Source organism: Nerophis ophidion, linkage group LG15, assembly GCF_033978795.1.
Source record: "Nerophis ophidion isolate RoL-2023_Sa linkage group LG15, RoL_Noph_v1.0, whole genome shotgun sequence".
NCBI lineage: Eukaryota > Metazoa > Chordata > Actinopteri > Syngnathiformes > Syngnathidae > Nerophis > Nerophis ophidion.
In genome coordinates this window covers 24,611,709-24,625,371 of record NC_084625.1, presented here as the reverse complement: position 1 = coordinate 24,625,371, position 13,663 = coordinate 24,611,709, and the positions used below count along the sequence as shown (strand labels likewise).

The 13,663-nt window shown below is 37.3% G+C and overlaps 1 protein-coding gene across 1 annotated transcript; it reads left to right on the top strand.

Moving 5' to 3' along the window:
• Positions 1-6,494: 6,494 nt before the first annotated feature.
• Positions 6,495-13,414, top strand: nanog (nanog homeobox). The gene is made up of 4 exons (XM_061921902.1): positions 6,495-7,032; positions 11,485-11,858; positions 11,927-12,046; positions 12,249-13,414. The coding sequence occupies exons 1-4, from the start codon at positions 6,636-6,638 to the stop codon at positions 12,579-12,581; spliced, it is 1,224 nt and encodes a 407-aa protein (XP_061777886.1). The 5' UTR covers positions 6,495-6,635; the 3' UTR covers positions 12,582-13,414.
• The last annotated feature ends 249 nt before the right edge of the window (positions 13,415-13,663 follow it).

The following is a 13,663-nucleotide window of genomic DNA, read 5'->3' as shown; positions in this document are numbered from 1 at the left end:
TTAAACAGACAAGAAGCAAAGAATTAAACAGAGACTGGATTCTATTTAGCTCAATGAGGAGAAATGCGTAGACCTGTACCCTTGTACAGTGTCGTCCCACGCTCTGACAAGAGATTTTTACGCCTCCTCTTTTATTTGGACTTTCCCTGATTACAACAACTAAATGCGTGCATCTCTTATTCTTTTTGATAACATTGTTATTCTGAAGGTAACCAATAATAAATAAAATACTTTTGACCATTATTGCAACTTCTTGAACAGGTGCGATACAAACGAATGGATGGATTAAAACAGTGGTCCCCAACCACGCTCAATTGGTACAGGGCCGCAGAAGAATTTTTCATTCATTTAAAAAAGGAAAAAAAAATAAAATAATAATAATATATATATATCCATCCATCCATTTTCTACCGCTTATTCCCTTTTGGGGTTGCGGGGGGCGCTGGCGCCTATCTCAGTTACAATCGGGCGGAAGGCGGGATACACCCACGCATTCACGGGGAGAACATGCAAACTCCACACAGAAAGATCCCGAGCCTGGATTTGAACCCAGGACTGCAGGACCTTTGTATTGTGAGGCAGACGCACTAACCCCTCTGCCACCGTGAAGCCCTACATATATATATACAGTATATATATATATATATATATATATATATATATATATATATATATATATATATATATATATATATATATATATATATATATATATATATATATATATATATATATATATATATATATATATATATATATATATATATATATATATATATATATATATATATATATATATATATATATATATATATATATATATATATATATATATATATATATATATATATATATATATATATATATATATATATATATATATATATATATATATTATTTTATTTTATTTTTTGTTTTGGGGTTTTTTATTAAATCAACATAAAAAACACAAAATACACTGCACCAACCCAAAAAACCTCCCTTTTTCATGACAAAAAAATAAAATAAAAAAATAAAATTTATGGATTTAATACTCTATCTGTATTTGCTTTTGTTTTATTTCCTTTAAATGTTTCGCTGATGTTGATAGTGCCTTGACTTTTGTGTGCATTAGAAATGTATGTTTGTTTTTCCCATCCATCCATTTCCTACCGCTTATTCCCTTTTGGGGTCGCGGGGGGCACTGGTGCCTACCTCAGCTACAATGGGGTGGAAGGCGGGGCACACCCTGGACAAGTCGCCACCTCATCGCAGGGCCAACACAGATAGACAGACAACATTCACACTCACATTCACACACTAGGGCCAATTTAGTGTTGCCAATCAACCTATCCCCAGGTGCATGACTTTGGAAGTGGGAGGAAGCCGGAGTACCCGAAGGGAACCCCTCGCATTCACGGGGAGAACATGCAAACTCCACACAGAAAGATCCCGGGCCTGGGATTGAACCCAGGACTACTCAGGACCTTCGTATTGTGAGGCAGACGCATTGACCCCTCTTCCACCGTGAAGCTGTTTGTTTTTCAATAATAATAAAAAAACAATTTTACATTTTCATCAGATTTTAATTATGTATGCACTTTTTTTTTTTATTCCTCTGAATACAAAGTTTTGTCAACCATATCATCATGATTTATAATATTTATGTGTTTTACCATGAATTGATTTATGTGGACCCTGACTTAAACAAGTTGAAAAACGTGTTACTATTTAGTGGTCAATTGTACGGAATATTTACTGTACTGTGCAATCTACTAATAAAAGTTTGAATCAATCAATCAAGTGTTTATGTGAAAGAGTGCTAAGACATTCTACTCATGTAAAAGCAAAGCGTGCAGAAATTTTACTCAAGTATGATAAAAAGGTACACAGCTAAGATCTAATCGAGAAAGTAAAAATAGCAAATGTTTTTAAAATGTTCTAAAAGTTATTTTTTAAAGTGGAGGGAGTCTCATGTTTTGCACACAAAAAAGCAGAAGGTAAATCAGAGTGTCTAAAGAAGTTTCCACTGAGGGCCTACAGAAAAATCAAAGGACTTTGTAAATCATGTAGAAATACTGAGAAATTATACAGTATTTCTATTTTCAAGAATAAACTGCCTGTATCTCAATTTTGTGATATAAGTTAAATGGCAGACTTTGACTTTTCCCCAGCCTATTTAAAGCAAAAAATGCAACTTTATTATTTGTAGTCGGGTTATTCTCTGTTTGTTTGTTTCTTATATTATATTATGTTATTCCTTTAGTATTTTAACTATATACTTTTAAAATTAAATGTTTTCCTCATAATATTACGGTTGTACCTTTGCAAACTTTTAAGTCATAACATTTAAACTTGTTTCCCTTATTATTGTGAGTCTTTTCTTATTAAAAAAAAATACTGTTGTTTTTTTCCATTTTTTGGTTGTTTTTTCAAAATGCAATATGTGAAAAATGTTTTTATCATGATATTATTTTTTCCCATACTACTTGGATTGTTTTCCCAAAATATCCTTACTTCTTCTCAACCATAATAATCAAAAGAGTACAAATGTATTATTTTGTTGTATTTGTTACTCATGATATTAGCTACCAAACAACTTATTGGTATACCCCAAGAAGTACAAGCAGTAGAAAACTGATCGATGGATATTTATACTTCCAAAATGACATTAATTTCCTCAGAAAGTTATGACTTTATGACAATATGTTTTCTCTTAAGATTTCAACTTTTTTTTGTTAACATTACGACTTCATTCTTATGAAATTACTGGTGAGTTCCCTTTTATTAAGCTTTCTATTTTAATTGCATTGTTACAATGATCCTCAAATGGCTGTCTGCTGAACTTTGGACATCCCTGAGAATTTAAATCCTAAAAAAAACACAATGAAAACAAACATAAAAACATTGAAACATTACAAGCCAGTTAGTTTCACATAATATTATTTAAGTGCTTTATATATTTAAACTTTATAGCTGAGATAGGATCCAGCGAACCCGCAAGACCCCAAACGGGACAAGCGGTAGAAAATGGATGGATGGACGTTCAAAATTACATAATTCTCTCATAATATTACATAATATGGGACTTTTTTCTCTTATTATCATTTCTCATAAAAAAATGTTTTATTTATTTTAGTTGCAGTTGCTTTTGCCAAACATTTAAACTTGTGTTTTTTCATAATATCATGACTTTATTCCCATTAAATTTGAACTTTATTCCCACAATGTCCTAATGTTTTCCCAACCTTATTCAAACAACTGGAATCATATTACTTTTTTTTGTTTGTTTATCATAATACTTTTTAGAAAATAACATAGTTTTCTTTTTTTTCCTCATCTAATTTTACAACTGGTTTCTATTTTGACTTTAATTTCATAAAAAGACTGCTTTGATCCTCCTGTGTTAGTTTTTTGTTTATTGTTAAAATGTATTGTATGATACCCAAATGGTCCCATGCCCTAAAATCCCAGAGAATTTAAATTATAAAAAAAACACAATGAAAACTGATTTAAGTCATCAAAACAAAACTTTGTTAGTATGATGCAGTGTTGTTCCAAATATTTTAAACCAAACCATTGAGCATGTTCTTATACGTTTCTTGCTTGAATTAGTAAAGTTAGAAGTAGCAGAAAATGCAATCTTTTAAAAACTTCAAGATGGTTTGAGACAAAGGACTCTTCTGAGCACATTACAATGCTAATGTCAATCACACACAAACACATTCTGTCTAGTCACAGATTCTAAAACGCTGATGGGGCCATCAGGCTCATCACGTCACCTCTAAATGAATCATTACCACGTCAATAGCACCAAGCCAAGAGCAACACAAACATCAACTTTGATGGAAACGTACCGCCTAATCTAAATCATCTTTAAGAAAAGGAAGTGCAAATGAGGTCTATCTTCATTTGCACTTTGTGTCAACAAGTTCAAAGTGGGGCGGTGTTATTTGTGTTGAACTGACTCATGAAAAGGAAAGATGCTTAGAACTGCTATTTCTACTTAGACAACAACAGTAAAGGAGCTCACACACTTAAAATGCATACATTAAAAGCTCTAGGAAATACAATTTCTAGGTGGGAAAAGAACATAAACCAGACATTTCATCAAATTGATCATCGATTGCACTGGTTCTCAAATCAGAGTATTACTGTAGTGTCTTTAGGGATATTTGAAGGCGCTACAGCTGGTATTTGAGGGGAAAAATTATGTATCTTGAATCATAAAGAACTTGAAAGCGTATCTTAACAGACCAAAATACTTTTTTTTGCTGTGGAGGAGGTCAAAGGTCAGTTGTCCACCTCAAAACATCGCAAAACAGAGTGTAGGCCTAAAAATCATGTTTTATTTTCATCTTATGTATTGTGCAATAAAACATGGTATATATTACTGAGAATCAGCAAAATAATCTGCCCAATTGCTAAAGAAAATTCTCGCCATCTCTACTTCCATCCCATCCATTTTCTACTGCTTGTCCTTTTTTGGGGTCTCGGGGGTCTCAGCTGCATTTGGGCGGAAGGCGAAGTACACCCTGGACAAGTCTCCACTTATCACAGGGCCAACACAGATAGACAGACAACATTCCCACTTACATAACTTATTAATGAAGTAATGAGCATGACATTACATACCTTACAAATGGTTTTCTTTATGTATGGATGTATGTCGAGATGAGAGTTTGTTTCTTCTATCCATCCATCCATTTTCTTCTGCTTATCCGAGGTTGGGTCGCGGGAGCAGCAGCCTAATCAGAGAAGCCCAGACTTCCCTCTCCCGAGGCGTTCCCAGGCCAGCCGGGAGACATAGTCTTCCCAACGTGTCTTCCCCGTGGCCTCCATAGGCAGGCGTTCGGGTGGCAACCACCTCATCTGGCTCTTCTCGATGTGGAGGAGCAGCGGCTTTCCTTTTAGCTCCTCCTGGATGACAGAGCTTTTCACCCTATCTCTAAGGGAGAGCCCTGTCACCGTGCAGAGGAAACTCATTTTGGCCGCTTGTACCCGTGATCTTGTCCTTTCGGTCATAACCCAAAGCTCATGATCATAGATGAGGATGGGAACGTAGCTAGACCGGTAAATTGAGAGCTTTGCCTTCCGGCTCAGCTCCTTCTTCACCATAACGGATCGATACAGCGTCCGCATTACTGAAGTCACCGCGCCGATCCGCCTGTCGATCTCACAATCCACTCTTCCCCCACTCGTGAACAAGACTCCCAGGTACTTGAACTCCTCCACATGGGGTAAGATATTTTCCCCAACTCGGAGATGGCACTCCACCCTTGCCTCAGCGAGAACAATGGACTCGGTCTCGGAGGTGCTGATTCTCATCCCAGTCGCTTCACATTGAGCTGCGAACTGATTGATTGTTTCTTCTAAATTATTATTATTTTCACTTTTATGTATTCCTCCCTTTATGTATAAAAGTTTTCTCTTCATTTATTTATTTTTAAAAATGTTATTTGCTGTAATTATTGTTTATTAAAAAAAAAAACAGAAGCACAACATTGTATAATTTTGTGAAACCACTGCAATAAAGTCATTTTAAGAATTAGGTGTAGTGTAAAATGTAATTGAAAAGGAAAAACAGTCAGAAACATTTCTAATGAATTATAACCCATCCATTTTCTACCGCTTATTCCCTTTGGGGTTGCGGGGGGCGCTGGTGCCTATCTCAGCTACAATCGGGCGGAAGGCGGCGTACACCCTGGACAAGTCGTTACATCATCGCAGGGCCAACACAGACAGACAACATTCACACTCACATTCACACACCAGGGCCAAGTCAGTGTTGCCAATCAACCTATCCTCAGGTGCATGTCTTTGGAGGTGGGAGTAAGCCAGAGTACCCGGAGGGAACGGGGAGAACATGACAACTCCACACAGAAAGATCCCGAGCCCGGGATTGAACCCAGGACAACTCAGGACCTTCGTATTGTGAGGCAGACGCACAAACCCCTCTTCCACCGTGCTGCCTGAATTATAACATAATGTGTATGTAATTATTATTTTTTATATATAATTTGAATGCGTGGGTTCCCTCCGGGTACTCCGGCTTCCTCCCACTTCCAAAGACATGCACCTGGGGATAGGTTGATTGGCAACACTAAATTGGCCCTAGTGTGTGAATGTTGTCTGTCTATCTGTGTTGGCCCTGCGATGAGGTGGCGATTTGTCCAGGGTTTACTCCGCCTTCCGCCCGATTGTAGCTGAGATAAGCACCAGTGCCCCCCGCGACCCCAAAAGGGAATAAGCGGTAGGAAATGGATGGATGGAGAATAAGCAGGTAAAATTGAATTTATTTTTAGAATTAAATATGTAATTGTCTTATTATCTTTGATTTTTTTTTAAAAGATCTCGAGATTATAAATTACAAACATAGTATGTGACTGTAAAGTGTTAGATCAGTTTCATGTTGAACTACTTTACCTTGTGAAGGGGTGAGCCAATGAGAGAGCGTCCGTGAAAGATGAAGGCAGCTGATTGGTTGGAATTTCAACACCCGCCTCCACACCTGTCCACCACCGAGGCACCTCCTTAAAACCAGCAGCCAACAAGGTGGCGCGATTTACGAAAGTGGTTTGGCCTTGCAAGCTGGGTCGGGGATTTGAGATATTTAAACTTTTTAAACATTCTTTTAAAAATTGAACTAAGAAAAAATGGCAGACTGGAAAACACAGAGAAGCTACAATTACAACCCGTCCTTCCACGCTTATGCCTACGGCCTCGTCTACCAGCCCGGACCCGAACAGAACCACCCCGGCTGGAGCGACGCCGCCCCCGCCGAATACACCAACTTTTCCCCCGGGATGACGCAGGTCTACTACGCCGCAGGTGCCAGGGCCCGCGAAGAGTCTCCGCCTCACAGTCCGGAGCAACACGTCGCCAACGGCCATTGCCACTACCAGAGCTCCGCGGTCGTCTACTTCGGGGAAAGCCAAGCGAGCCGCCTCCTCCTGGCTGGACCCCACCGAGCTGCGTGTGATACGCCGGTGGAGGAGGGCAGGAGGGCGGGGAGCGACTCCACCAGTGACTCAGAAGCTCACGCATCGCCGGGTATGTTAGCACAGCTGCGGCTCGCACCGACACTCAACTGGCGTTTTCACAGGTTTGACAACAAGGATTGTACATTTTAGTGTTATTTGGCGGAGCTTTTTGGGGAACTTCTCTAAACTGGACCGTGGACGACATCTATCGACGTGATGTGGAACTGCAGCAGTGCAGTGGCATTCAACATAGCATAGACCAGGTGTCACCCACGCGGTGCCCGCGGGCACCAGGTAGCCCGTAAGGACCAGATGAGTCGCCCCCTGGCCTGTTCTAAAAATAGCTCAAATAGCAGCACTTATCAGTGAGCTGCCTCTATTTTTTAAATTGTATTTATTTACTAGCAAGCTGGTCTCGCTCTGCTCAACATTTTTAATTCTAAGAGACAAAACTCATAGAATTTGAAAATCCAAGAAAATATTTTAAAGACATGGTCTAAACTTGTTTAAATAAATGCATTTATCTTTTTTACTTTGGTTCTTATAACTTTCAGAAAGGCAATTTTTTAGAAAAAATACAACCTTAAAAATGATTTTAGGATTTTTAAACACATATACCTTTTTACCTTTTAAATTCCTTCCTCTTCTTTCCTGAACATTTAAATTAATGTTCAAGTAAATTAATTTTTTTATTGTAAAGAGTAATAAATACATTATAATTGAATTCTTCATTTTAGCTTCTGTTTTTTTAACGAAGAATATTTGTGAAATATTTCTTCAAACTTATGATTAAAATTCAAAAAAATTATTCTGTTAAATCTAGAAAATCTTTAGAATCAAATTTAAATCTTATTTTAAAGTCTTTTGAATTTCTTTTAACATTTTTGTTCTGGAAAATCTAGAAGAAATAATGATTTGTCTTTCTTAGAAATATAGCTTAAACCAGGGGCGCTAACACTTTTTCTGCAGGCGAGCTACTTTTCAATTGACCAAGTCGAGGAGATCTACCTCATTCCTATTTATAATTTATATTTATTTATTTATGAAAGAGACATTTTTGTTAACAAGTTAATGGTGTTTAATGATAATACAAGCATGTTTAACACACATAGATTCTTTCATGAAGACAAGAATATAAGTTGGTGTATTTGATTCTGATGACTTGCATTGATTGGAATTAGACAGTGGTGCTGATAACGTCCGCATTTTCAAATGGAGGGAAAAAAAAGTCCTCCTTTCTGTCCAATACCACATGAAAGTGGTTGGATTTGGCATCTCATTTGTCCAACTTGCATACTCGTTTTTAAACGAGTAGCATATGTGTGTGGCCCTTTAATGTCTGGCAGCAGGTGAGTGTGCGGGTGGGCAAGCGAGTGAAAAAGCGGTCGCTGAGGGCGGGGGAGAAATACATTGGCATCAAATTCCGTAGCTTGCTAGCTTGTGCACGCTAGCTTTCTGAGACTCTTATTTTGTTAGCACAGGCAGGATGAAGCAGGTCTTTTATGGTGAAGACAGGAACTGTGCAGTCGGTCTTTAGAGTTTTGACAGTAAGTACGGAGTCTCTAGAAATAAAATGTGTTTCTCTGCGTCCGCCCTGTTAGTGATTTTTTTCTTAAATATGAGCTCGCAGCAGCCAGCGTCATCTCACAAGATCCTCGGGTGCCGAGAATGTCAAACAACTGACGAAAGTGAAGTCTTGGTATGATTGATGATTGCTCATTTTTATGTATCGTTTTTAATGCCTGGCTTGAGATCGACTGACACACACTCCGAGATCGACCAGTCGATCGCGATCGACGTAATGGGCACCCTAACAAAATGCTGATTGGATTTTAACTTTTTTAAAACATGTCATCAAAATTCTAAAATGAATCTTAATCAGGAAAAATTACTAATGATGTTTCATAAATTCTGTTTTTAATTTTTTCAAAAAGATTCAAATTAGCTAGTTTTTCTCTTCTTTTATTCAGTTGAATTTTGAATTTTAAAGAGTTGAATTTGAAGATAAACTATGTTTCAAAATTTATTTTTAATTTTTTTCCTGTTTTCTCCTCTTTTAAACCGTTCAATTAAGTGTTTTTTTCATCATTTATTCTCTACAAAAAGCCTTACGTAAAAGGAAAAAAAATGTACGACTTTTTTTTTTGATTGATTGATACTTTTATTAGTAGATTGCACAGTTCAGTACATATTCCGTACAATTGACAACTAAATGGTAACACCAGAATAAGTTTTCAACTTGTTTAAGTCGGGGTCCACGTTAATCAATTCATGGTACAAATATATACTATCAACATAATACAGTCTTCACACAAGTTAATCATCATAGTATGTACATTGAATTATTTACATTATTTACAATACGGGGGGTGGGATGAGGAGCTTTGGTTGATATCAGAACTTCAGTCATCAACAATTGCATCAACAGAGGAATGTGGACATTGAAACAGTGTGTCTTATTTAGTAGGATATGTACAGCCAGCAGAAAACATAGTGAGTTCAGATAGCATAAGAACGAGTATATACATTAGAAGTACATTTGAGTTATTTATAATCCGGGGAGATGGGATGTGAATGGAGGAGGGTATTAGTAAAGTGTTGAAGTTGCCTGGAGGTGTTGTTTTAGAGCGGTTTTGAAAGAGGATAGAGATGCACTTACTTTTATACCTGTTGGGAGTGCATTCCACATTGAAGTGGCATAGAAAGAGAATGAGTTAAGACCTTTGTTATATCGGAATCTGGGTTTAACGTGGTTTGTGGAGCTCCCCCTGGTGTTGTGGTTATGGTGGTCATTAAGGAAGTAGTTTGACATGTAATTCGGTATCAAGGAATGACAGACAGAAATACCCGTTTTATATATATATATATATATATATATATATTTAATCATTAAAGGTAGGTTAATTGAGCAAATTGGTTATTTCTGGCAATTTATTTAAGTGTGTATCAAACTGGTAGCCCTTCGCATTAATCAGTACCCTAGAAGTAGCTTTTGGTTTCAAAAAGGTTGGCGACCCCTGACATATACAATATTTGACTGACATTTTTATGACTAGTTTAGACTCGGTTATCCATCCATCAATCCATTTTCTACTGCTTGTCCCTTTCGAGTTCGCGGGGGTGTGCTTTAGCCTATCTCTAGGCATCGTATATTTTTAATCATCCTTACAGTCGTTTTGATTAGGGCCGCAACTATCATATAATTTAATAGTCACTAATACACTAATCAGTTAGATTAATTATATAAGCGGTCATAGTATATAAATATTTTATGTATGTTAGATGTTTCAGCTTGCCGTAAACATATTTTTTTCCTTTTTCCGCATACTCACTGTAGTTGCACTTTCAACATGTGTGCATTAATTAAAATATTAAATAAAAAAATATCCGCCATTTCCGCTGCACACCACGACTCTCATGCACGCTCTATTGCAGCATTTATTTATTTTTCTAAATCAATGCACGCATTTTAAAAGTGCCATTTCAATGTTAAGTGCATTTATAAGAAGAAAAATGTGTCTAAAACTGTCCACGTATTTTGTCGGGCACTAATTTTCTGAATTTTTAAAAAATAAATTAAACGATTAATTGAAGCAACAATCGATTTGTTTGTAGCATCCCTGGTTTTGATTAACACATTTCTCTGAAAGCTGTACATGTCTCATATTAGGGGTGCTCAAAAATTAGATTCACATCCATAGCAAATTCTTATTCTTACCGATTGTAAAGCAGTTAAAAATGTTCAAGATTCAATGAAAAAACATATTATTTTTAATTCAAATTTAATTTATTGTTCTTTAATTGTAATTTAAAAATCAGTTAACTTTTAAATAAAAATATTGAAAAGATATAAAACTATAAAAAAAAAAGTTTTAGGCCACCCACACGCTTACTAGCTACATGTATATCATAGTCAACAGCCAAGAAGAACATTTGTAACCTGCTTTAAGATTTTATCATATTGCAACAATTGTTTAATCAAGAATCACTTATAAGTGGAATAGTCTATCCAAGAATTTGAAATGAAATGTAAGGTTTACTTACCGATTTCATATACATCCACTTAAAGGGATCATTTTACAACTTTTTTTTAAACTCCTGCGTTTCAATAACTTTCTTGTCTACATAACATGTAATAGTGGCGCTTTGGTCAAAACGGTGCATGGACTATGATTTACAGACATCTTCAAGCCGCTTTCTGACTGTCCATTGCATACATGGAGATATTTGCTGAGGTAACTTAAGGCAAAATATCCCACTAAAGTCTGAAATTCCAAACGGCTCATTTTTGTAACAAGTTTGGAAGAAGGCAAGATATCTCCGCCATGCCTCCATGGTTTTAGTTCACATTTTCATGACCCATGGTGATCCCAAATACACAAAAGAGGTACAACAGGTAGGAAAAGTTGGTTTTGCATATTAGGGCCAATTAAGCCCTATAAAGTGTTTATGGATTTTGTGATTTTAATAGCTGCAATAGCATTGTAAGAATCATTATATGTTATGGTATCCTAACTTTCAGATTCATGGAGTTTCGGTTGCAACCGAGAGGGAAGTCTCCCGCAGGCAGACCCCACCAAATGGGCAAAGAAAGAACTCAGCGACGAGGCAGACAGCGGGAGTCCGGACGCCGGAGATGTTTCCAGTTCGCTCATGGGGGAGCCATCGTCTTACACCAACATTGGTAATCCGAGTTGTGACACCTTCCCCGTACAAGTTCCCTTAGCCACCCCGAAGAAAGGAGGCACTCCCAGCGAGAAGCCCAAATGCAAGGTGCGCGCGGCCTTTTCGGAAAGCCAGATGAACGCTTTGGTCCAGCGCTTCAGCGTGCAGAGATACCTCACCCCGGCCGAGATGAAGACCCTGGCTGAGCTGACAGAGCTTACTTACAAACAGGTGAGAGGTGTGCATGTATTGGGACTACAAAAGAACTGTCTCATTTTATATTCTTCTCGCTTGAACAGGTGAAGACTTGGTTCCAAAACAGACGCATGAAGCTGAGGAGGCACCAGAAGGACAGCTGGGTGTCAGAACGTTATGCCAACAAGGGTCGCCGCTCCGCTTTAGTCAACCACGGTCCACCTGTAAGCACATTTATTAGCAGTTGTCCTGTCTAATTTCCTGTTTGCTCATAACAGAGAAGCAATGGCTTGGACAAAAAACAACACGTCCATAATGGAGGTCTAACTATAGTTTGGTTCAGACCTTAAAGGCGAGACGTAACATTTAAACAAGAAAGAAGACATAAATATTAATCTGACTTCTACTTCTTCTCTTGCCTTCCAGTACCCACCTGAGAGCCAAAGACCACCTGTGAAGGAGCGCTACACTCACCCCATGGTGGACACAGCCTTTAAGACGACCACCCCCCAGAATTTGTCCTTCTATCTGGCCTCCATGGGCAGCACCAACGGAGGTGGTGCAGGTTACCCCCCCTGGATGCCCGGCCAAGCTGCCATGCCCCCGGCCTGGTCCATGCCTCCGAGCGTCAACCAATACGAATACAACCCCAACGGTTTCCACTCGAGCGTTAATGTTGAGCCTGACAACCACTTTGAGGTCAAAGATGGAGTAGACCCTGTTACCAACAGAATAATTTTAAATAGTCACTGTACATAACTGCCAAGAGGAGGCACTGTTTACATGGTCATGTAAAAATTCTAACTGTAATTAGATTCTTTTTTTTTTTCAGGGTGGGTGTACATTGTTCGATTACTTTTTTTTTTTTTTTTGCACCACCATGTTTTCTTTACACAACTACTTAGTACAGGTTAGTGTGTCCTTTTATGCTTTGTAATACAGCATTTTTTTATTTTTATTTTTAAAGGGGACAGATTATGTCCACACACTTTTCTATAAAAACAGCAACATGTACAATGGCTTGTCTATCTTTTGGTAGTTTTAACTTTGTAAATATAATACTGGTGACATTTGCGGGGAAAAAAAGTTTAAAACCTGATGTCAGTGCCTTTTTTTTTTTTTATGTTATGGCTTTGATGCAGATTTTTAAAAAATATCTTAGCTTTTGGAGCTGCACAAAAATGTAAACTTTGCTATTAGATGAGTGTTTTTTTATACCACTCAATGTGAGAAAACCACTGTGAAGCAAGAACTGGCTTTTTGTCTTGATACTCTTTTAAAAGTTTTACCATGAAGAAGATCAGAAGGATGTTTCTTTCAAACAGATCACAACCATGGGAGTCAAAGAACTGATTTTTTTTTTTTTTTTTTTTAAACAAAACCAGACGTGCAAATGCCCAAAAAATTGTGGTTTCAATTATAAGCAATCGAAGTTCCTTATCCTAAAAGTAAAGCTGCACGATTTTGACAAAAACCTATTTGCGATTTTCTTCTCCAAAATTGCCATTGTGGTTCAATTTGTGATTTTTATATTTTATTCATTAAATGCATAAACCAGTGAAGGAAGGCATGTTACTTTTAAACTGTCATTCAATGTTCTGGTATGAAAATGCCTCAAAGAAATATTTGGTTTTGTGCAGACAGACAGAGGGTGTGTCTACATTAGGTGCTTTAACTGAAGAAAAAATTGATGAACACTATACAGTGAGTATAATTTAATATATGTTAATGCAAGAAACCATTTAAAATATAGACTTCTCATTGTCAAATTGTTAACCATCGTTGTCATTCTTGCTTGTTTGTCCGTGTTGATGGGCTCATATTGCCCATCCAACTTGAAG